The sequence below is a fragment of the Pleurodeles waltl genome, chromosome 9 (assembly GCF_031143425.1).
Source record: "Pleurodeles waltl isolate 20211129_DDA chromosome 9, aPleWal1.hap1.20221129, whole genome shotgun sequence".
Lineage (NCBI taxonomy): Eukaryota > Metazoa > Chordata > Amphibia > Caudata > Salamandridae > Pleurodeles > Pleurodeles waltl.
Window position 1 is genome coordinate 312,784,522 of NC_090448.1, and position 21,648 is coordinate 312,806,169.

A 21,648-nucleotide genomic window follows, 5' to 3' on the forward strand; every position below is an offset into this window, starting at 1 on the left:
GAGCCGGATACAGGGCAATTGTAACTGCAAATCTGTCACAGTGACACATTCAAACACCAGGAAGGCCAGTGAAAACCAATGTTGCAAGCGAAAGAATGCAGCCCTGGGCTTTCAGCGGCATCCCCTCCCCCAGCCTTGCTTCATCTTGGAGAAGCTGCAGAGTTTGCGGTTGCTGGGACATGTCTGTTATTTGCAAAGCTGAAAGTAAATGTTTCCATCCTAATAAAGACACCACTCTCTCCTGTTCCGGGCTGCCAGCGGCTTCATGTTCCATGTGGGAGAGAGAAGGATGGAGAAGAGGTGCACTGCTTAATTTGTGAAGTAAGTGCCAGGCCCAAAATATTGTTCAGAAGCCTTTGGCCGGATCAACTGAAGGACAGAGTGATGAATGCCAATGTTGTGTAGTCTTTATTCTACCTCATGTTTCATCAATCCACCATCAGACACTCCCTGCCTCTTCATTTCACTCGTGCATGTTCTATTTCATCTCTGCTTCCTCCCTTTGTCACTATTTTTCCATCTTCCACTTTCTCCTTCTTTGCTACTGTTTTGTTTTTCCTCCGTCTTGCTCTGGATAAAAGTTTGTTGAGGACAAATAAGTGCCTGTCCCCAAAAATGAGTGCCAGCAGGCCCCACCTCTAACCACTGTCTCTAAGCACCGAAGAGGTGGCAGGGATGGAAGAAAAGAAGATGTTGTTTGCACAGATGCAGAATGTGATGCAAGTGAGACAATGAGTTTCTCTGTAGGCGACTGTTTCGTCTCCTTCATGGTAAACTGAGGGAGGTGGAACCCTGACACAAGTTTTCAATTTCAGGGACCCCCAAGCTGAATGAAACAGATGGGTGGTGTAAGGGTATTTTTTGCAGCTCGTGGTACTCAGCTCTGTTACTGCCTGAATGCCACAGCCACACAATGTCCTGGGCCTGTGCATCACCTTTCCAAGACTGAGCTATGGTGATGTGAAAGCTGGGTAGGAGGCAGCACAAGATAGAGCAAAGTGTGAGGGCTAGAGTTATTCTTATCAGTTATCCTCCAACTCCACCGCTTGTTAAGATGGACCCAGTGGAAACCAGTCTGGACCCCAGAGGAAACCGCACTCATCAGTTTAGACCCCCGCAGAGTCCAGTGCCCATGTATTTCAACTCTACATGCCGGTCACACCTGCACGTACATTAGAGAGTGGGATATTTGAAGAATGTTGGTATTAAGAAAGAAGACTGCTCTAAAGTGTGGGACATAACTCTGCATCGTTTCCTATTCCCCAAATTTATGAGTGTTCCTAACAATACCAAATTCTAAGGTTCTTTATTGGCATGATAATTAAACAAATGTTTCTTAAGTTCTGATGCTGATTGACATATGCAGACTGCTTGTCCTTTCTTTGAGAATATGGAGGGTGCCTGATGAGGGTATCCTTAGGTATTTGACAGTGGTGCCTGGATGGTGCTATTATGTACTCTCTATTAAGCCTCAAACCGGCACCATTATCTGTGTGTCATAGGGGATGTGTCTGAACGACCTTGCCCTGTGCCTGCCATCTTTCCATATAATCTGAAATACCCTTACCGTTAAGCCACCGGGAATCGTGCTGCTCAGTCCTGATGGAGGGGCGCCTGCCGAGGCTGCGGAAAATGGTGAAGTCTCGCCCCATCAGATCTGTGGCCACCCCAGAATACAATTCCTCACCTGCTGGGTGGAAGAAAAAAACAGAGAAAGCATTTATAAACCAAAAACAATTGCAGCACTATTGGGAGCCCACCCCCTATTTGGCCACGTTGCAATCTTACCTACAAGTACCGAAGCAGCAGTGTGCTTGGGATCATATGGACTCCTTCCTTTCCCATCCTCCATCCTGCTGAGGTCCAGCCTGAAGACGGGTTCCTGAGATGAGGGACAAGGACAGGAGACAGGAAATGACATATACGGTGCGCCAGTCAAAGGGGCCCAGGAATGTGTCAGGAACGCAGCCTGCCACTTCGAGAACCAGGACTTCCACAGTACAGATTGCACCCTCTAGCTGCACTTTCTGTTGTAACAGATGGTTGCACTTACGAAAAAGACCCTCAAAAACGAGATCTGATTACTTAGAAAGTACAAATTAAATGTTATCATTTTCTGTTACTTTTTTGTGTTCTGCATCAAAAAATCTTTAAATGATTTTATCTTGAAAACAGAGATATCACTTTAGGAAACACCTCTGCTCCAAAATTTCAAAGTGCTATCCATTTTGTACACATACAGAGTCTAAAGGTTAAAGGTTAGGTATGTGGATTGGTTGAGGTTGTACTGGGCACAAGCAAGCGGTACTTAGGGTCAGTCATTTATGGTTCAGGCTGTATTATGAAGCGGCCTTCCTTTAGTTTCTTTACTACTTGTTCTTTGTGCTACGACTAGGGGAAGGTATAGTTTTTATTATGTTAGCAAGTTTGGCATGGCTCCCTCTTCATAAGGTAATTTTCTTAGCATTTTCTCAGACGTGTGCTGCAATATTGTGGCATTGGTAGATTTGAAGATACCTCTTTGAAAACAGCTTGTAAGTTACAAGTTCACGTAGGTAAACAGCCTCATTTGCCCCTGACCACTGCCATGACACCAGTTACATTCATTGTTGGTAATTCTGCTGCTCAAATCTGCTCAAACAACACTACATCCTCATGAAATGGTGAACCCCCAAATCAGACCTTAGTGACACAATAGGAAGGCTATCCTCTGGCCTCTCGACTGCAGTAACTTTCACCCAGTCTCAAACCTATCATTTGTTGTCAGTACTAGAAAAGGGAATCCTGTCCCTAAAAACATAACTTTAACAAAGGCTTTATTGCTTCCCGTCAAAGACAGTCATTCCTATTGTAAGAGTCACCAAGCTTGAAGCACATGATGGAGGTCAAAGCAGTAGTTAATGTGTAAAAGAATGAGTGCCGGTGCCCAAAGCTCTGCTCAAAAGCCTGGGGCTGGTCCCTTTATCACACTCTTTCATGTTTAATATTTCTCCCTTAGTGACAGTCTTTCTTTCCTTCTTCCTGCTTTCCCCTTTGTATATTTCTCCTTCTCTTGCGCTCGGCAAATGTCTGAAGAGAAAAAATAAGTGCTGGTTCCAAAAAGTGAGAGCTGGTGGGCTTCATCGGCAAACACCAGTGCAAATTGAGAAATGGGTCAAAGACACTACAGGTAGGCACTGCCAGACCAAGCCTCCAAAATCAGCAGCCGGTCATAGGCCGAGAATATATATATTTTGCGTGTGACTTCACAAGTTGGTAAAATTATAATAGAACCCCTCAGCAGCTGACAAGCTAGTTTCGGACGCCTTCATGTCACTGAGCCATTCTCCGGAGTCACTCTCCCTTTGTGATGGCGCTAGGATGGAAGCACTGGCCTTGTGGGACGTCTGAGCTGCTTCTGATGCCACTGTGCATGCCACATTGATGAGGGCGTTGCATACCCTCTGGGATGGTTTGGCTACTAGCCTCTAGCTGTGTCTCTCAAATAGGGACAAAGAAAAAGCCTCTCTGATATACAGTGTATTGATGTATGTTAGGTCCAGATCCAAACATACCCTTGTTAGCGCCTTACCTTACTCACATCAAATCAAGGATGACTAACACGTGGCTTTGTCTCAAAGACTCTAAGAACCAGTTCAGGATGACAAGGCCCAGCATTAACACAATCAAAAATCAAGAACTGTGCCTTCTTCTCACACACAAGAGGAAGAATGTCCCAAGCGAAATCTATAGGATTCACTGATGAAATGAAACATGTACAAAAATCCATTTTGTCCATCTTGTAAACCATCTTCTAAAAAAAAAGTAAATGACTGCTAACCGCAAAGTAAATCATGATAGCCAAACAAGCTCTCCCACCTTGATAATACCAACTCGGTTCAAGCAAGCAGAGCACAAAAACGCTGACTTGACAACACTGCAAATGTGAATTAAAGCAGTAACAAGACTCAACCTTTTCAAAAATTAGGTCCATGCTTCCCTCCTGCACCCCTCCCTGCACTTTAAAACCCTATGAATCCCCACGAAGCCTTTGGGATGAAAAGCCTCATTTATGCAGCTAGCAAGCACATACTTTGAAGCAAAAATCTACCCACAAAGAAAGCCTCAGCAATTCTAGCAGCAATCCCTGAATACAAGCAAACTGGTTCTGACAGTACAGCATGTACAGCAACTGCAACATCACTCATGGCAGCTAGAGAACAACCCTGGGAACTGAAAAAATGCAGGAAACCGACATCTTTATAAGAAGTGCTACCTAAAAACTTTCAAACCCAATACTCGCAACTTCAGCTCAGTTTGCATCATCAAATTATTATGAATGACCTCCCAGGCCTGTGTAACGTGCCCTCAACTAGTTGCTGAACTTTGTAACCCTTGCTACTGCTGAGTATGCTATGTTCCTCTTTGGCTTGTACATTTTCAAGCTAAACTATTGTCTTGGCACCAATAGCTGGTAATAGTATCATGTCACAGATGAATAAATGTACTGTTGGCATGGAGGGGGAACCAGCAGCATTCCGGGTCCGACAGGTATTCACAAGATCGGTCTTGGTTATGGGCTGGCCATGGAGACTGCAGTACCAAGGACAGAGAATTCTTCAACTGGCCCACAATAACATTCCCACAATGGCTAACATTGAGCAAATGGGGTTCTATTGTCCCACTGCTATCAATGGTGCTTTGCCATTACTGGGTGGTGTGCCTAACTTTATATCAAGTAGAGCTTGAGGGTGACGGTTTTTTTCTCCATGTCTGATTTTAGCTGAGTATTCATTTTTGATTTGGTTAAAAAGCGATCTTGGCTTTGACTGCAAATCCACTTTCATTGACTTTGGGAATGAATGAGTAATACTGGCACTGTTCCACCACCAATCCTCTAACCACCTCTTATTGAGTTTAGGCAATGGTTGCTCGGGCACTGTTACCTCTAGTGAGCCGATGTAAGGAGTCCTAAGGAGACACACCAGTCGCCTCTGCTTACCTCAGACCTCTGTCCCACCTCCACAAAGCCGCAAGTGGGGTGGAAGGCGCCGGTTCCACAGGTGTACAGATGGGTTCGATTGTAGGAGTGCAGAATTTTTACGAAGTTCATGCAGTCGTTCTGAAAGAAGAAGGCACCAGAGAGCTCATCACAACAGCACATAAGGGCACGTGAGAATGAATGTCTATCTAGAAGAAGGTGAGCCAATGTGTGTGCCAGTAGATGGATGAGTGAGTGCGGATGAGTAGGCACATGACTGAGTCAGTAAACAGCCGACAGGTGAGTGGATGGTTTAGTAAGCAAAGTAGCGAGTGAATAACTAGGTGAGGCAGACACTGAGTGGGCGGACTGGTGAGCGAACAAGTGAGTGGGTGAATCAATGAAGTGTCACATTGAAACACTGGGTTACTAAGTGCTTGACTTCTTAAGGCTCACCTGAAACACTGAGGTGGGAAACAGAGAGAGAGGGAGACATGGGAGGTAAGCAGGAAACAAGACGCAGGTACAGAGAGGGTAGGGAAGATGGAAGGAGGAAGCATGATGTTATCTCATGAGTGAGTCTCCTTGGGTGCTCACAACATCTTATGGTTGCTTCACAGCGCTAGGACAGAACAAAATAGGGAAGAAGAGGACATAAGAGAGAAGAAAGGGGTCCGAGAACTGAGAGAAGGAAGTCCATGATATTAAGTCATGCTGTTTTTTGTAAAGTGTGATACAAGAGGCAGTAGGTGATTAAAAGTGTGGGTGGGGTGGTTTGAGAATTAGTGGATGGGCGCACCAGTGACTTTAAACGTGGTTAGTGGGTGATGATCGAGAAGGTGGTCTTAAATTGGGTGGGTACACGGGTACCTAGGTTGTGAAAGGGTTCGTCGAGTAAACAGGTGAATGGGTGAGCGAAAGGGCATGTGGATCCACATTACAGAAAACATCTGTTTTAACTCTGTGCTCGAAGAAGAATTCAGTTAGGTAGTCGATTCCTAGTTTTCAAAAGCAAAACATATCCTTTGAGTTAGACTCCCTTTAGCAAACCTTCACACTGCTGATTGTTAAACTCCCTCACAACGTCACACTCTATTTTTACGACAAACAAAATGTCGCATGAGGACAACCAGCCCCATCTCCCATGCCCAATTTCTGCTCTTTATGAATAAAAATGTATCGAAACAAATACGGTACCTAGCCTCCAGCTTTACCAGGTGTTATCACCCCCACCCGTGTCTGTCCCAGGCTATTCTGAAATCATCTGTGCCAAATGAAAGATATGTCTAATGTTACCCTGCATTCAGAACCCTTCAGCCTTATATTTCACCCTCTACTTTCAGAAGTTCTTGTCCCTTTATATACTGTTTTACTGACAGTCGTTTTTTAGAGGGGCCAACAAAGCAGACTTTGTGTGCCTGGGCTCTGTACAGGTATGTAGGTACAACTATTAAACAAATATTTAATGAGCAAACAATAAAAGCGGCAGCTTAGTGAAAAGGACAGAAAAGATTAAGGAGCAGTGATGCGAAATTGGAGCCAAAAGTCTATGGCAACGACAACAACAAAAGGAAATTGGGAGAGGTACAGAATGGCAGCCGGGCGTGTGCTCCAAGAAGGGGTTGTATGGCAGAGTGCGGAGGACAGTATTTGTACTACAAATAATACTGTGGTCAAAATATTGACAACCGAACTATAGTAGAGATCACAATAAACATGTAAGTACAGACTTACTATTCAAAGCTCTACATCTCTGTGTTGAAGACATACACCTTGTCAAGGTGCACACATGTGGAGTTCATTATAGTAAACATATATAGTCCCATGTATGATGCCTTTTTTTTTTGGTCGCAAAAGGCCAAAATCACCGTTTGCGACTGCAAAATGACCTGGTACGATGTAACATCGCTATTTTGCGAATCGGTATGCAGTTACTGACTGCAAAATAGGGATTGCGACTTGCAGTTAGGAAGTGGTGTCCGAGGGCGTCCCTTCCTAATTTCAAGTCGCAGTGGTATGTATGATTGTTTTGTGACTGTGCATGTGGTCGCAAGACAATCGCAGCTAACACCAGTCTCAAATTGGTGTTAACCCATTCAGAAACGGGAAGGGGTCCTGATGGGACTCCTTCCCCTTTGTGAATGCAGCGAAAATGTTTTTTCAGAGCAGGCAGTGGTCCAACTGTCCACTGCCTACTCTGAAAGAATAAAAATATTTTTTTTCATTTTTCTTATTGAAATGGAGCCCGTTTTCCATTAAGGATTTATTGAAAAGCAGTCACGGACATGGTGGTGTGCTGACCCCAGCAGGCTACCATCCCTGTGAGTGTGGCCACTCCCAAATGGGGTGCAAATTGCGACCTCCCTCATGAATATTAATGAGGCAAGTCCCCTGCGGCCCATTTCGGAATTGCAGACCGTGTGGTTCACACTGCTGTACATTTTGTTTCGCAACTCGCAATTTGTGATTTGCAAACGGATTGCAAATTGCGAGTTTCAAAACAAAAGGTCCTACATCGGGCCCATACTTCATTTCATATCCTTACCTTCAGGATATTTTGGTAGACGATATTTAGATCACAATCATTTTTGTAGGGCAATATTTCATCCACAGTATTCTGGCACCCTATTTTAGAAATTACACTATCGACCATTAAAGAGCGAGTGTTACATGATGTGATTTTTTTAATACTGCAGCATTTGCCAATTACAGGGCCTCTAACCACTGTTGTAAAGATGGTTGAGGTGGTTGTCTCCACTAGGAGTCCTTGGCCTGGAAGTGGGACACTGAGCTCCATTTGTAATTTGTTTGACTGCTTGGTACTGTGGTTTTGTGTGTAGTATTTTTTTTTTAAGTTTTGTATAGTACAAACAAAATCAAATGAGTATCAGAGTGCTTTATATGAGAACAAACTTCCAGCTGCATTCAAGCAGTTGACATAAGAACGGTTTCACATAGAGTAGATATAGTTAGGACCATGTTAGCATAGGAAGAGAGTTTTTTGGTTTGCTAATAACTTTGGCACCATTTAACAAATCTTGAAACTTTCCCCAAAAAAGTTAATCCATTTCAGCTCCTCCCTAGAAAGTTTTGGGGTGATCCCTGAAGTGGTGGCAGAGGAAAAAGGGGTGTCCCAAAATGCAACTTCCCCTTGCTTTTTTCACAGGAAAATTGAACAGCGATATTAAGAAAATGGCTGATCGGAATTACACCAAATTTGGCACAAAGCTAGATCTTGGTCCAGAAAGCATGCTTTTTGTGATTTGGTGTAAATCCATTCAAATGTTTTTGAGAAATTAAGTTTATAAATCTTTGCCCATCTGGACGGTTGAGTTTGGGTAGGCCCGTAAGAGCCCTTCCACCACGCAAATTCAAATAATAGAGCAATCTGATTGATCGAGATGGCTTTTTTCGGTTGGCCACCTCGCTCTAAGGGAAGGAAAAGCCTCCTGCAGGAGCTTGCGATCAGTTGACTTGACACAACATCCACCATTTCAGAATCCAGGGACTCTGTGTATGGAAAGGAAAAAAAAAGGTATAAGGAGCAGGGTCGGGGCTCCCTGATCCCCTGTGTCTTCTGGGTGTTCTCAGCGGGACCTGGGTTAAATTATAAAAAATATATATATATTTGTTGGGTTTCCGCTATTTTGTGTTTTTCCAGGGGCAAGCAGCATGTCCCCATAGACTCCTACAGGAGCCCAACAGAAGCACCGGGACTGCGCTGCCTCCCTGGAGAGTCTTGCGGGGTCTAATTTTTTATTTTCAAAAGTGGGCAGAGCCTGAGTGTATGTGGTGGGTTGTTGCGAACAGGCAAAGGTGTTGATTGCCTACAGGAGGGTAAGGCCTGGGCACAGGCTGTGCATGGCAGAGGGTGCAACGAAGTCCCCACCATGCATGACCTGTGGGGTTTGACCTTTCATATGGTAATAAAATATTACTTTATGTTAAAAATTTCTAAAAATTCAATGAAAAAAAGGTTAAAGTGACGTTATAGTTAGGTATGGTAATACTATCTTACTTTGCATTACAAAAATCCTCAGAAGTTCACTAGAAGGTTAAAGTGATGTTATAGTTAGGTGAAAATGTCAGTTTAAATGTAAGTTTTCAACTAAAAAGAACAATGAATTCAATAGCAATAGTTCTTTCAAGTGGCTATAACTCTTGTGCCCTCGCCAGTGCATAATTTGTGCTTGTTTGTTTCCAGTGCTGAGCACCAGCACTTGTTTTTGAGGGCCAGCGCTTAATCTTCTGCCTCAGGTATTTACTGCGAGCAAAAGACACAGATGGGAAAGACGGAGGAAGACAAAAACGAAAAAGCATCACAATGGGAGAAAGCAGAAAGCTGCAAGAGTGAGCTGAAGGGCAGAGAGTGGCTTTAAATGGATTGAAGAGGCCCGAGATGGCTTCCGGATTTTGCAGCCTCAGTATTCCGCGCACGCACATTTAAAAACAGCAGCCGCGTGCATCGGAGGAGGGCTTTGTGCACCGGCACGTTGTTATTTACAAATTAAGCTCTGGCCCTCGCCATGACTTCACATGTTATAATACAGAAACTCACGTCATCGAGTGTACATTCAAATGAGGCATATGAAGTATCACCCAACTTTTAGAATGTATTTAGAGTGTGTGTCTTAAGCAGGGTCAGGAATAAGTGTTTTTTCGGTGGATTTTTTAATCAGGGAAAAAAGAGGCACATCTGATTTTAACTGGACTGTCATTCTGTATCTCAGAAGCAAAGCTTGGACAGGGTACATGTTGCGGTCTTGTTGTATTGTTTAAGTTATGGGAGACAGACAGTTGCGACATAATGATGTGGTTTGTTTGGAAAAAAATAAAACAATATATATTTTTTTTAAATCGCATTTTTTTGTTTCACAATTAATCCATTTATTCTCTCTCCTGCTCAACCACTGTTCTTCATAAAAGTGTAAACCCACCTGTTACTCTCTACCACCCCTTGTCCTCACATACGCAAACCCTCCCTCCTCCCTCAGCCTGGTGAGGCGAACCAGCTGGGCTCGAGCAGGCGGCCGCGCGCCGGGGCAGTGTAATTACCCGCAGTCTGGAACCTTCCCCGGACCCCTCGTAGCAGTGTCATATCTGAGATGTCTGGAATAACTCGCCAGAAGAGATGCCTCCCTGCGCCAGCTGCCCGTGATTAATGGACAGTAAATATTACTCCAGGGGGTGTTCAGAGCAAGCGACAGCAAGACTGCACACGGCAGGAATGTGCTGTCTCCCTACCCCCAAACTGCCGCCCCCAACATTGTCTCTTCTGAAACAATGCCTCGGTTTATTCCCTAAACGAGACATGTTAACAGTGTCAGCTTCCGCAGCTGGCTCGTCGTGTTCCAATGACGAGAACACTGTTTTATTATCTGGAATTACAGATCTCGCAGCGCTTTGAAGTAGCACCGCTGTCCTCACAGGACTTCCAGGCAGGTTATATACGTCATGCAGCACTTTGTTTTAAGACCTCACGGTGTTTTGCAGACACGCTGCACGTTATACAGCGCAGTTTGATCTAAAAACTCAAAGCGCTTTACAGTCATCTGGGCAGTGGGCGCGCACCACGGCATAGCGCGCCCCCAATACAGGTGCGGGCCGGATCGGACCGGTTTCGGCCGGCAGCCCAACTGTGGCTGCCGCGAAATTTTTTGAAAATCGCGCTCACCCCGAGGGGTGAGCCGATTGGTTGAAGGGGGTGTGGTGGGGGGCTCCCAGGTAATCAGCAGGGGCAGCCCGAGTTAGTTAAAAGGGGGACTAAAGTCCCTCTAGGGTCAGGTTGTTTTCTTGACCCTGGGGCTGCCCCTGACTATCGACGCTCTCCTCCAGAGGAATTCTTTGTCCTCAAAACTCAAAGCAATTTTCAGACAGGTTACATACTATACAGCGCCTCTGTCCTTCGTACGCTTTAGAGCCCGCTGACAGACTACACCACTGTTCTAGCATCGTATTTCACAGTGCTTTAAAAACATATCACACAACACATTAGCCCTCACAGCACTTCCGGACACAGCATGCCTCATACCGATCTTGCTATCTTCAGAGCGCAGTGTTTACAGACATACTACAATTTACACAGCGCCCTTTGTTTTTAGTCCTCAAAGCGCTTTACAGGTACCTTAATGTACTGCGTCTCTGTCCGTGTAACACTTTGTAGACCGCTAAACCGACCAGTTACTTAGTATTTAGACCCATCCTCAGACTTCACGCCGTTTTATGGACGCCTTCCCCACAGGAGTATAGCTACAATTTGTGCAGCATGTGTAGTAGCACCGGGCCCAGAGCCCTGAATGTCCAATTTAACCCTGGTAATGTATGTATTTTGCTGCCCTAACGGCAGTCAGAACGGGCATTTTCTTTGCTTGCAACACGGCCCACGACATTTTACGTTACGTCACTGGGTGGAGGCCTGCTTGGGACAAGAAACTCCCATTATAACATTCTTAATGTGCAGCCATCGTGACCACCATTTCTTATAGGCACATGGGTCACAATGCCACAAAATAGTCACATTATAAACTGGACATTGTGGATAGCAAGCAGTTGACAATGAGACCGCTGCCTGTTCCTGGTGATGTCTGCAGCTCGCGCAGGCAGAATGTTAAAGTTTGACTGCTAAGCTTCCGCATTACAAATAGGCCACTCGCCTGCTCCACAGCCACACATACGCTGACGTCCAATTTTCCTCTGCATTCGCTTGACCGTCCCAGTCTCGTCTCCTCCCAACCACGGGCTTCACTAGCCCATTTGGGCTGCCGTTAGCACACACCCGCAGGGCCGCGTCACCCGAATCTGTGTTTTGGTTTAGTGAAGACGGCGACACAGGGTGGTCACAGGCCAGTTCGCAGGTATGAGCTAGTGTTTTGGGAGCAACCCCAGTACAAGGCTGCGGGGTATCGGTGGCCTTGCCCTCTGCTCAGCTCGGAAGGTCGGAGGGCACGCTGGGAGGCAGCTTCCACAAACTGTCCCCCTGCAGACACGGGCTCAAGAGCCTTTGACGTGAACTGCTCGTCTCACCGGGCCACCACTGGCCACCCGTACGGAGCACCAGCCAGCCACGGCCGTGTGAGGTGACAGCAGGGATGGGCGGCCTTTAAAAAGGTTGTAAGGAGTTGTCCATACTCATCCTCAGTTGGATGTGGCCAGGTGTCTCCTGGCTTCAATGTGCATCCACTACAGAAATCAAAGTGTGACTCCAAGGTCACAGGGGCAGCAGGGGACACACATTCTCTCCACTTTCAGAGGCCATATAATGACTACAGTGCATTTAGGTACTAATATACTTGCATTATCTGTCACTATTACCAAAATACCCCCCTCAAACTGAATACTTCACTTACCAGGCTGATCATGAACAAAGCAAAGTTCTGGCCCAGAATGCCATCTTTAAAACAGTACCTTTCAGAAGCAGACATTAGATTATGTTCTAAAAAAGTAACAATACTGAACTAATGTCAAGGCCCACTAACTTATATCAGCTAAAACTGAGTATGCACCCTCTGTCTGCTGCTTTCTTCACCACCAATCCCTTGCACCTACGAGTGGGAGGAGCAAAGCAACCAGCCTGGGCACGGGTGGGCTGATATTACTACGCAGGGGGACATTCTGTCCATCTCACGACCAATATCTAAAACTTACTGAAAAAGGTGTGTGAATTAAGTCTGTGCGCATACAGTGCTTACTATTTGAAAATCACGTGTAAGTCACACTTGGATATGAAAGTTAATGCTTTTGAATCAGACCTCGTTATTGAGGGCTAAGGTACAACTAAGACAAGAGAAAAACCCAACCGCTCCTAGAAACATTTTTGTAAATGGGGCCCTCTATATTCTTCCTTCCTCCCCCTCACAGATAGGTGATTTTTCAAAAACAGGCCAAAGTCCTGTTATTGATAACCCCGTAAGTTTACCCAAAGAGCAGGTGGTGTCTTTAGGCCAATGCACAGAGACATCTGATCAGTGAATCATGTGTTTGTGGGACTCTGAGACTAAAGTACCAATCTCAAGTGACAGGTGTGCCACCAGCCTGGCGTCTGTGCCTGTGCCGAGAACTAGACCTGCCTGTAGGGTTATCAGAAATGGACTCAAAGGCCTAGGCCTATGACAGGCCTGTCGAACTACGAAGGAGTCAGTGGAATATATGGATTTCGCCTTTCAAAACACTGTTCAGAGATACACCGACATAAACCAATCCGCCTTTTTTTTGTTAAAAGGGGTAGAAAAGGGCAGCAGGGCACATTGATTTGGAAGGCACTCTATGGGAAATTATTAAACATTAGGACCATAAACAGTGACTTTAGAGAGAATGGATATAGGGTCAGTCTTTGAGGGACTGGGTAGAGAAAGGGAAATGAGTCACTGCAAGTCAGGTGATGGGTCGTCTCAGAAATGACAATCTCACGTTTCTGAAATGCATGAGAGCTAAAATGGATCAGTATGAACAGGACTCAGGGGCTTTTAATTGTTCCCCAAGAGGCCTAGGAACCCCAGAGAAGGAGGAAAAGCCTAGAGCCTGCCAAAATTAGTCAGGGCCCCGGCACGAGGGGTGGAGGGGGCTTTAGAACAAAGCGGGCATGTTGATTTGCTAAAAGTAGGGGTTAGAGCAAACGTGTGTAGTGCTTTACTGTGCTGAGTTTATTTAGTGTGCAAGACAAAGGGGGGTGAGGCTGTGACTTGGGAGGCCTACCTCACGTCACTATTAAAGGAACATCTGTAAAATTCAAAGATGCGTTGGTGGGTTCTTTGCGCCATATTCTGCAAAGGTGGGCTTCCCTAGCACCTGGAACCAAAGCTCCCTCCTTTTCACAGGTGGCGGGCCAACAGGGCAGCTGTAAGTGGCTCGGGCGAGGGGGGGGCACAGGCACACACAGTCTTTGTATCACAATGGAGACCGGTTCTGCCCACATACATCAATGAGAGGGCGTTCCAGGGGTCTAGTCCCCCTCATCAAATAATTATCTTTTACTATTGGTGCACAAGGGGTCAAGTGAACCTTCCCCCAGGTCTGCAGCACACCTAGCGGTGGCTTCCCTGGCTCGTGCGGCCTCCCTCTTGTCAACAGGCTTCTGTTTCACCCAAGGCCCTGGAGAGAGATAAGCACTTAAGCCCCTGTTAGTTGTATTGACATTTTGACCTGGCTGGTCACGAGTTGGAGTCAGAGGCCTCAGGGTGAAAGGGCAGACTGCAGAGGTCAACACCCCTGCAGGTCACTTCTCTATACAGCCACTGGAAAGGGGGGCTAGCTGTGAGTGAACATGAAGTAGCCCTGCAAGAAGCGATCTGCCACCCCTAAATTATCGGTGTATTGGCCTAGACCAGGCTTGGACACGTGGATTTTAAAGGGCAGCAGAGGGTAGAGTGCTCCTTCCTGGGTACTTCAGACTGTGGTGTTGGTGGGCAGATTCTTTAGGGGAGGACATGGAATATGGGACAGCGGAACACCTCTCAACCCTATCGCTCAATGGCGAGTGTATCCTTAACACTGGTGTAGCTAGGGGGGGAGGCGACCTTAGGAGATCACCTTGCCCCTGGCACCTTGAGTGGGTGTTGTTGTGGGTAGGTGTGGTGGGTGGAGGGCAGCTGAGATGAGTGGGGATTAGTAGAAGGTTTGTAACGGCAGTGTTAGAGGGGTCGTGAGCAACGTGCTAGCAGGTTAGTGTAATTTTCTAGCATAGACAACCAGCACGTCGGTCAGCTCAGCCTAAAAGCCACCTTACCGAAAACTGTGGAGCCAGGAAGATAAGTATGATGGTTGTGTTCCTATGTCAAGGGCCTAACTGAAGAGCAATGTTTTTCAAAGTTTACTAAAGATTGTCGGAAGGGGCTGATGAACAGGCAAGGATGGTCCCTATACTGAAGCCTTGGACTTGCTTGGGCCCTGACCAAGCGGTGTCTATCCCCAATTCCCAGAGTAGGGCTTTGTGGTGGTCCATTTTGTAAGTGAACAACAAGGTTGTTGCCTGCCCACGCCTGGGGTGTCTCTTGCCTTCCCTGGCTGTCGCTGTGGACTTGGCTTACATTTCATCAGAATCTACCTTAGATTGAGGAGTTCAGAAGGAAAACTGGATTTGGAGACCATTTAGAGAATAACAGAACAGCATCGTCAGAGGGCTTGTGTGTTTTTTTCTCTCGCCTCATAAACATTGGGCGGACAGCTTTGATTCTGATCGTAGTGTCAGTTGTTAACCAGGTTAAGGTTTTTAGGACTGGGTTTGTGAGGTCTACCTTTGAGTGCAAGTTATCCACTGAGCTGGGAAGTTCTGTACCGTCTCTCAGGCTACAGCGAAGTTTTTGAGATTCAGCTCTGGCAGCATTCCACTAATCCAGGCCTGTAATCACAAGATAGTCTATAATAACTTTTAAACCTGTGTTCCAAAAAAGCCTTAGGACATTTACGAGGCTGAGCTGTCAAGTGTAATACTTTGTGATATGTTTTAGTTGCTGAAATCGGGGCATGTTGCATGGAGGTACATTCTTGCCTTGTGCTTGGTTGACTGGTGATGGGACTCTCCCTTTGGCTTAATTCACAGCATACATGCTCAGGTCAATATTGGTCCTTGTAACAGCAATTTTATAAAGTACATAATTTGCAAGCAAGGATGGCTTCCAGACCCTCAAGCAGACAGATTATTCAATGGGAGGAGGCAGAACAGTCTGTCCAGTCAGGGAAAGCAGTACCACCATTTTTCTGTTGGTGAGAAAGTTGAGTTTTGGTAGTATCGTACTGTCTGAACATGAACGTGCAATTGTAGATTGATAAACTATACACATGGGGTGAAAGGTTGTCATCTCATGAATAAGCAATAAATATGTGTTTTGCATGGCTTGCTAATCTGGTGCTAAAATTGTCTGAGGTGGCATATGATTGTTGCAACCTCATTTTGTAACTGCTGCAGTACAAGCAACAGAGATTGATTGAGACCTAAATATTTGCTCCATGGAGGAACCTCAGTAATGGATATAATCTTGCTATTGTTCAAAGATGAAAAACCCAGTTTTCATCATGCTACTGATTTGGGAAGTCTATGCATGGACGAGATATGGCGTCAAAGCCAGAGCTGCCAACTTTGGAACAGGGGAACAAAGTTCAAGTCCTGGCATTGCCTCAACATCCCGTGATTCTGGACAAATCAGTTAGTGCCTGATTTGGAGTTCGGAGCACAGGTTGCTCATCACAAAAGTGACAGCTATCCCAGCCGCTATATTACAAGTGCATTATATGGCACATGTAATAAGGTAGACAGGATATCTAATCCCACTGTGCTTGAAAAAGGAATATGACCTTTTGTAGTGTAATCTGGTGCTCCTATAAAGCGCTCCATTGCCCTTGGACTAGGTTTGTGCTAAATAACACAAAAAGCAGTATTCCATGACGGGGCCTGTCCCAAAGTCTTTGGACGCATTGTAGGCTCTTTAGAATGGGGCTTGAGATTTGTTCACTCCTTGGTGTTAGCGGGTCTCATTTTTAGATAAACACCTTGCGTCTAACTGTTAATTGCTAGCAGGCAGGACATAATATTTTCCTTGCTGTCCCTGCGGCATGGCAGAGTTTGAACATATATTGAGCTTTATCAGTGTTTCAAATACATTTTTTTTCCGAGAGCCTATCTCACCATGTGTACCTGTAAATATTAAATAAAGAGGACTCTCTCTTCTGATCTATTGGGAGAGGACTGGAATGAACGCGTGGCCATAAACTGTGAACTCTCAGTTGGAAATGAGTTAGCCTGCTTGAGTAGGTCAATGCACACTTGGAGCATTGAGCTGTTGAAGGCTGCTGATAGATCTAGTAGGATGAGGCTTCCAATCTGCCCGATTTCAACTTGTTCCAGCAATTTTGCTCGAGACCGCTAGTTGAAGATTGGCCTTGGTAGGGTGGGGTTTTGGCAGGGTGCCTTTCTTTTCAGAGAACAGAGTCTGCCCAGTCAAGTGTATGGCCATGACCACTGCTGAACCATAGTCGCCTATGTATGACCATCTAAACCATGGATAAAAGCTACTGATCAAGAATATAGAAAGAGATTGGTTTCTGAAGACAAATGCATTCATTCAAGGATGTTGCTATTACTGTTGACTGTACCAACTGCTTGAAAACAAGCGTCATCCACTGAGTTCAGAGCTATGCCATCAGTTTATTAACACACACTGTTGGGAAAGGGGCAGGCCAAATAACCCAGCTGGCATGTAAACACTGAAGCCAGGTCTCTGGCCAGACCCAACAAACTTACAACACTTCTAATTATCACTATGAAAACATCAACTACGCTCACAATGCTTACCACAACCCACAAACACCAGGCTCCGGTTTGTTGTGGAATTCTCAAAACATGAGTGAGAAGGTACAAATGCGAATGGCGCTGCGGATACTAATGATGGAATGTACACCATGTAAATATCTAGGACATTACATAATATACTAATACCATTACGTAACATACTGGGGCAAACACTACCTCATCGGCCATTTGCTTGAGCTTACATATGCACATATTACTTTCTAGGCTGTCTGTACAGATTTATACAGTTCCGACTGAATAGTAATTTGGGGATATTTTTTTAAATACACATTCTAGTTGCTTAGATTTAATTTATTGTTTACAGTAATAAAAACAAAACACACACACATTTAACTGTAATGCTATGTCACCAGGGAGATTTTATCAGTTCTGATCGATTTCCATTCCACTTTGGAGAAGTAGCCAGGTTAGTTTGGGGTATTTGGAGGTTTTAACTAGATTTTTAATAAATATATTACATTTTGAGTGTAAAGTAACTTGAACAGCTTTGTGTAGTGGATTATTTTGATTTCATACATTTTGTAATGTGACATTAACCCACATGTCCTCAACATTTCATCTTTGTTGATCAAAAAGTGTCAATTTCCAATGAAAGACCTTGTGTTTTTCCTTCTCGTTGAGACATTTATGGTGCTGCAGGTGCTGGTGGTAAGTCATAGTCACTACACATTGCAAATAGAAATGCTCGACGGAAAATTAGTGGTGGAATGTAACAAAGTTTGTTGCGCAAGTATAGAGATGAATGACACCTAAGGTGGTTACCACAGTAATCATGCTGTGAGGTCTTATTACAGTCCTTTGAGTGTGGAGTTACTATGAACATTGTTTTATTGTTTGTTTTTTTTTCAAAATAAATTGGGACAGGCAGCTTCGCCATCTCAGGCAGGTTTTCAGCTCTGCCATGAGGTCTGATGTACTGTTGTCTGGACGCTGAGACGTTGTGCAGTAGGCGCGGTCCCAGTAATTCCAAAAACTTTGAGACCTGAGTTCTAGTATGCGTATTCCCACTAGACTAAACTTTGTGTGATGCCTGATGGTGTGATCAAGCTGCCAACTTTAACATAATTTGCGAATGGACTAATCCCTTTATTAGGTCCTTGGTAGCAAACTAAAAAGCTGTCTCACAGCATAGATGTCATTTAGGTGTTGCCATCCCTGGCTTGCCCCTTGCTATCCCTGGCACTGCCTTTGCAGCCCTTGCTTCAGAGGTGTAAAATTTGGTTTCAAGAACACAGGAGTGATTCCACGTTCTTTATTTTCTGTCCATTTTCTTTACACTACTAGTGTACAATGCAGTATTATTCACTACTAGTGTAACAAAAATTGAGCACAATTAGCTGGAAAGGGACCTTTGATGGCAGCTAAGCTCAGTAAAAATGCTTTTAAATGTATGTTGTGTGCATGCTTGTGGGCGTGTGAGATTGGGTGTCAGTAAGTCTGAGTGAATCATAATGAGTGAAAATGAGTGACTGCAAGTGAGTGAGAATGAATATGAATCACTGAAGAGGAGTGTTAGAGAGTGTGAGTGAGAATGAATAAATGAATGACTGTGCATTAGAGAATGTAAGTGAGTGTGTCTGGCAATGTGGTTTAATGCTTGCAAGTCTGACGTTGGCCATGGCCTGCTGACAGTAATTCTTGTCTTAAAGAGACACCCATGGTAAAATACCAGTGCTGGCACTCTCTAAGCATGTCTTAAGCATGACAGACACTTGTGACAAAATACTGGCACACTAGAGATGATTCTTGACATAATTGACACCCATAGTAAAATACAGGTAATGGCATACCAGAGGTAATTCATCGAAAAATGCACTAGTTGTCCACATTCTTTTTTAAAGAAAAAAATATCACAGGGGAGAAACCCCTTAGTAGGGGCCTGGATGTCTCACTTCACTCGCTCACTACAATCCAGGGCAGGTGTCTTGTCCCAGAAAGATGAAGTCAGCAGAATAATGTAGATGGTATCTAAAATAGACCTTTGTGTGCGATGTCATAGTAAAAACTTATAATGGAGCTCCAGTGATGGCAATTATTGTGATGTTATAAGAGTTAAGGTCATGTGACATGACTTTCTGAAAAATAATCAGGGTCAAAAGTCATCTAAAGTCCCTTCCCGTGATGTCATTAAGGTTAAAGGGCATATGATGTCACTTCCACTACCCCTGGCACTTTAGTGAATTGACGTCCATGCCCACGGGTGCTATTTTTACATAATTAATTTACACAACAGCTAATATTTTTGATATGCTTAATTTACACGGTATTTTATAAACGCACAGGTACTATTTATCTCGTGGATGGCTTCCGCAGTGTTCACAGATGCAGGTTTCAGCAATGACTGTGACGTAAGATGCCACCATCATCCACCCCGGCTCTCCATTAGTAACTCGATCTCTTGTAAAGGTCAGAGCACGGGCTGTTACCCAAACACTCCCCTGGCAGCCCGGAATCTTGTCTTCTTGACTTTTCTCTCCCCGCCTGGCTGCCCGGATTCCTCGCAGGTCATTACTCACGTCAAGGGATGCGCGCGCTAATCACAGAGCGAGGGCGGGGTCAGAGGTCAGCGCTGCTGACAGACTGCCTGCCAGGCTCCCTACCTGCCTCAGGGCAGGGCAGGTGAATGCATTCCTGCAGCCGAGCTCAACAAAGAGCAGAGGGGCCGGGGGTCACTGCCAGGGCTCAGGCAAGGTCTGCAGCCATTGTGCGCTCCCTGTGCTCCCACGCAGCTGGGCCCTTCACAGTGACCTCACCTTTGTTCCTTTCTATGCAGCCTCTCGGGGTCAAAGGTGAGGGGTTGCCTGTCTGACAAATATGTCTATTTGAACAACTCACTTTTAGATATGATTTCCTTCAAACTTTAGATATTTGTCTTCAGAACAACTCTTCTCTAAATATTTATGGCCAAAGAGTGAGAACCATTACTTCTCATATGGGGGTTTAGGCACAAAAATACCTGTAAACATTCTTCACTTTACAAACGGAAATAATAATTTTACTGGAAATGTGATATTTTCTGGATGTAATGTTTAAAATTACTTGATCTCCTTACGATCAAGACTTTATGAGACTGGTCCGATTGATTTTTGAAGTATATTAGGATTTGGGACTTATAAAAACAATACCTGCCTTGCTTTCCATTTGGCATATATTTCTCCACTAGCGTTCCATTATGTCAGATACTCATATATGATCCCTTCATCTCTATCTAGAGCTTCATAAAGCTGTCAGTCTGCACCTCTTGGCGACCATTAACCAGCGGTGACTAACTGCAGCTCTCTCCCCTTTATGGACGTTGGTGAGCCGGTAACCTCTGCATCACTGCCACTTCTTGCTGTGATTACCCTTTTTTTAAAACCCACTGTGCATAAACAAGTCCTTATTTTCTGTGAATTCCTTTAATGCACCCATCAAGTTTACCTCAGAGATGCATGCATCTGACCCAGGAAAGTTACCGAATGTGTGGTAACTGCAGTCAGGACTGAAGTCAACACTGTTGATTCTATATTAAAGTTGTTTTCTCCAACTGGACCACGGCTCAATGTACATCTGTCCCCCACAATCTGTCAATTGATTCTCCCTTATATAGCTTAAATGGTGCAACCAGGCTGATCATACTCATATCATCTTTTGGAACTTGGGCTCTCAGGCAGAAGACCTCTGGATACTAAAGAACCACTTGAAACTCAAGCACACCAAAATGTAAGATTCTCTGCTGTGGATCATGGCAAAATTATGATCCCATCAACGCCTGGCATAAGATTATGCAATCTCCAACAACAATGACAGAAGTAAATAACCTGGGCATATACATGCCAATATGCCTGAATCAGGCAGGATACTCTAGAGTTTTGAAGCCAAAAATGGCTTTATCTTGGCTGCCTCCCACCTGAAATTGTCTCTCCTTTAATAGAAGTTAATGGCAGAAACATAGTCTCAAGATTTGTTTTAATCTCCCACTTTCCTCTTCTAAAACATTGGCATGTATGGGAGCGGGATCATGGACTCTAAACTCTCATCCAAAGGGAGGCTGTTAATCAAGTGGCTTACGGAGATTTTTACATAATGAGAATAGTATGCCATGCCTTTACTCCCCTTGGATTTTCCCAATGCTTTCATCCCTCAATAAGGCTGACAATGACAATACACTTTACGCTGGACTCCCCAAGTACACATTTGGCAAAACACAACCAATTCGTAATGCTGCAGCTAGACAAGTGCCACACTTGTACCACTGCAACAAAGTTCATCCTCAAGGACCTGCACTGGCTACCCCTTGCAAGAAGAACTTCTTTCAACGCTTTGCTGACTGAGCAACAAATAGGATTGAGTACCTGAAAGAAAAAAAATACTTCTTTACTGGTAAATATTCTGAGGCATTTAAGTC

At 44.7% G+C, this 21,648-nt stretch overlaps 1 protein-coding gene across 5 annotated transcripts in view; it reads right to left on the reverse strand.

Moving 5' to 3' along the window:
• The window catches only part of SEMA3B (semaphorin 3B), a 268,305-nt gene that overhangs the window by 55,188 nt on the left and 191,469 nt on the right, over positions 1-21,648 (reverse strand). For 3 of the 5 annotated variants that reach the window (XM_069206818.1, XM_069206816.1, XM_069206817.1), the window contains exons 5-7: positions 4,982-5,101; positions 1,789-1,882; positions 1,568-1,690 (exon numbers count right to left, since the gene is read on the reverse strand). In XM_069206818.1, coding sequence (XP_069062919.1) covers positions 1,568-1,690; positions 1,789-1,882; positions 4,982-5,101 — 337 coding nt within the window. The remainder of the gene's footprint in view (positions 1-1,567; positions 1,691-1,788; positions 1,883-4,981; positions 5,102-21,648) is intronic. The other 2 variants (XM_069206819.1, XM_069206820.1) reach the window with 1 other exon arrangement.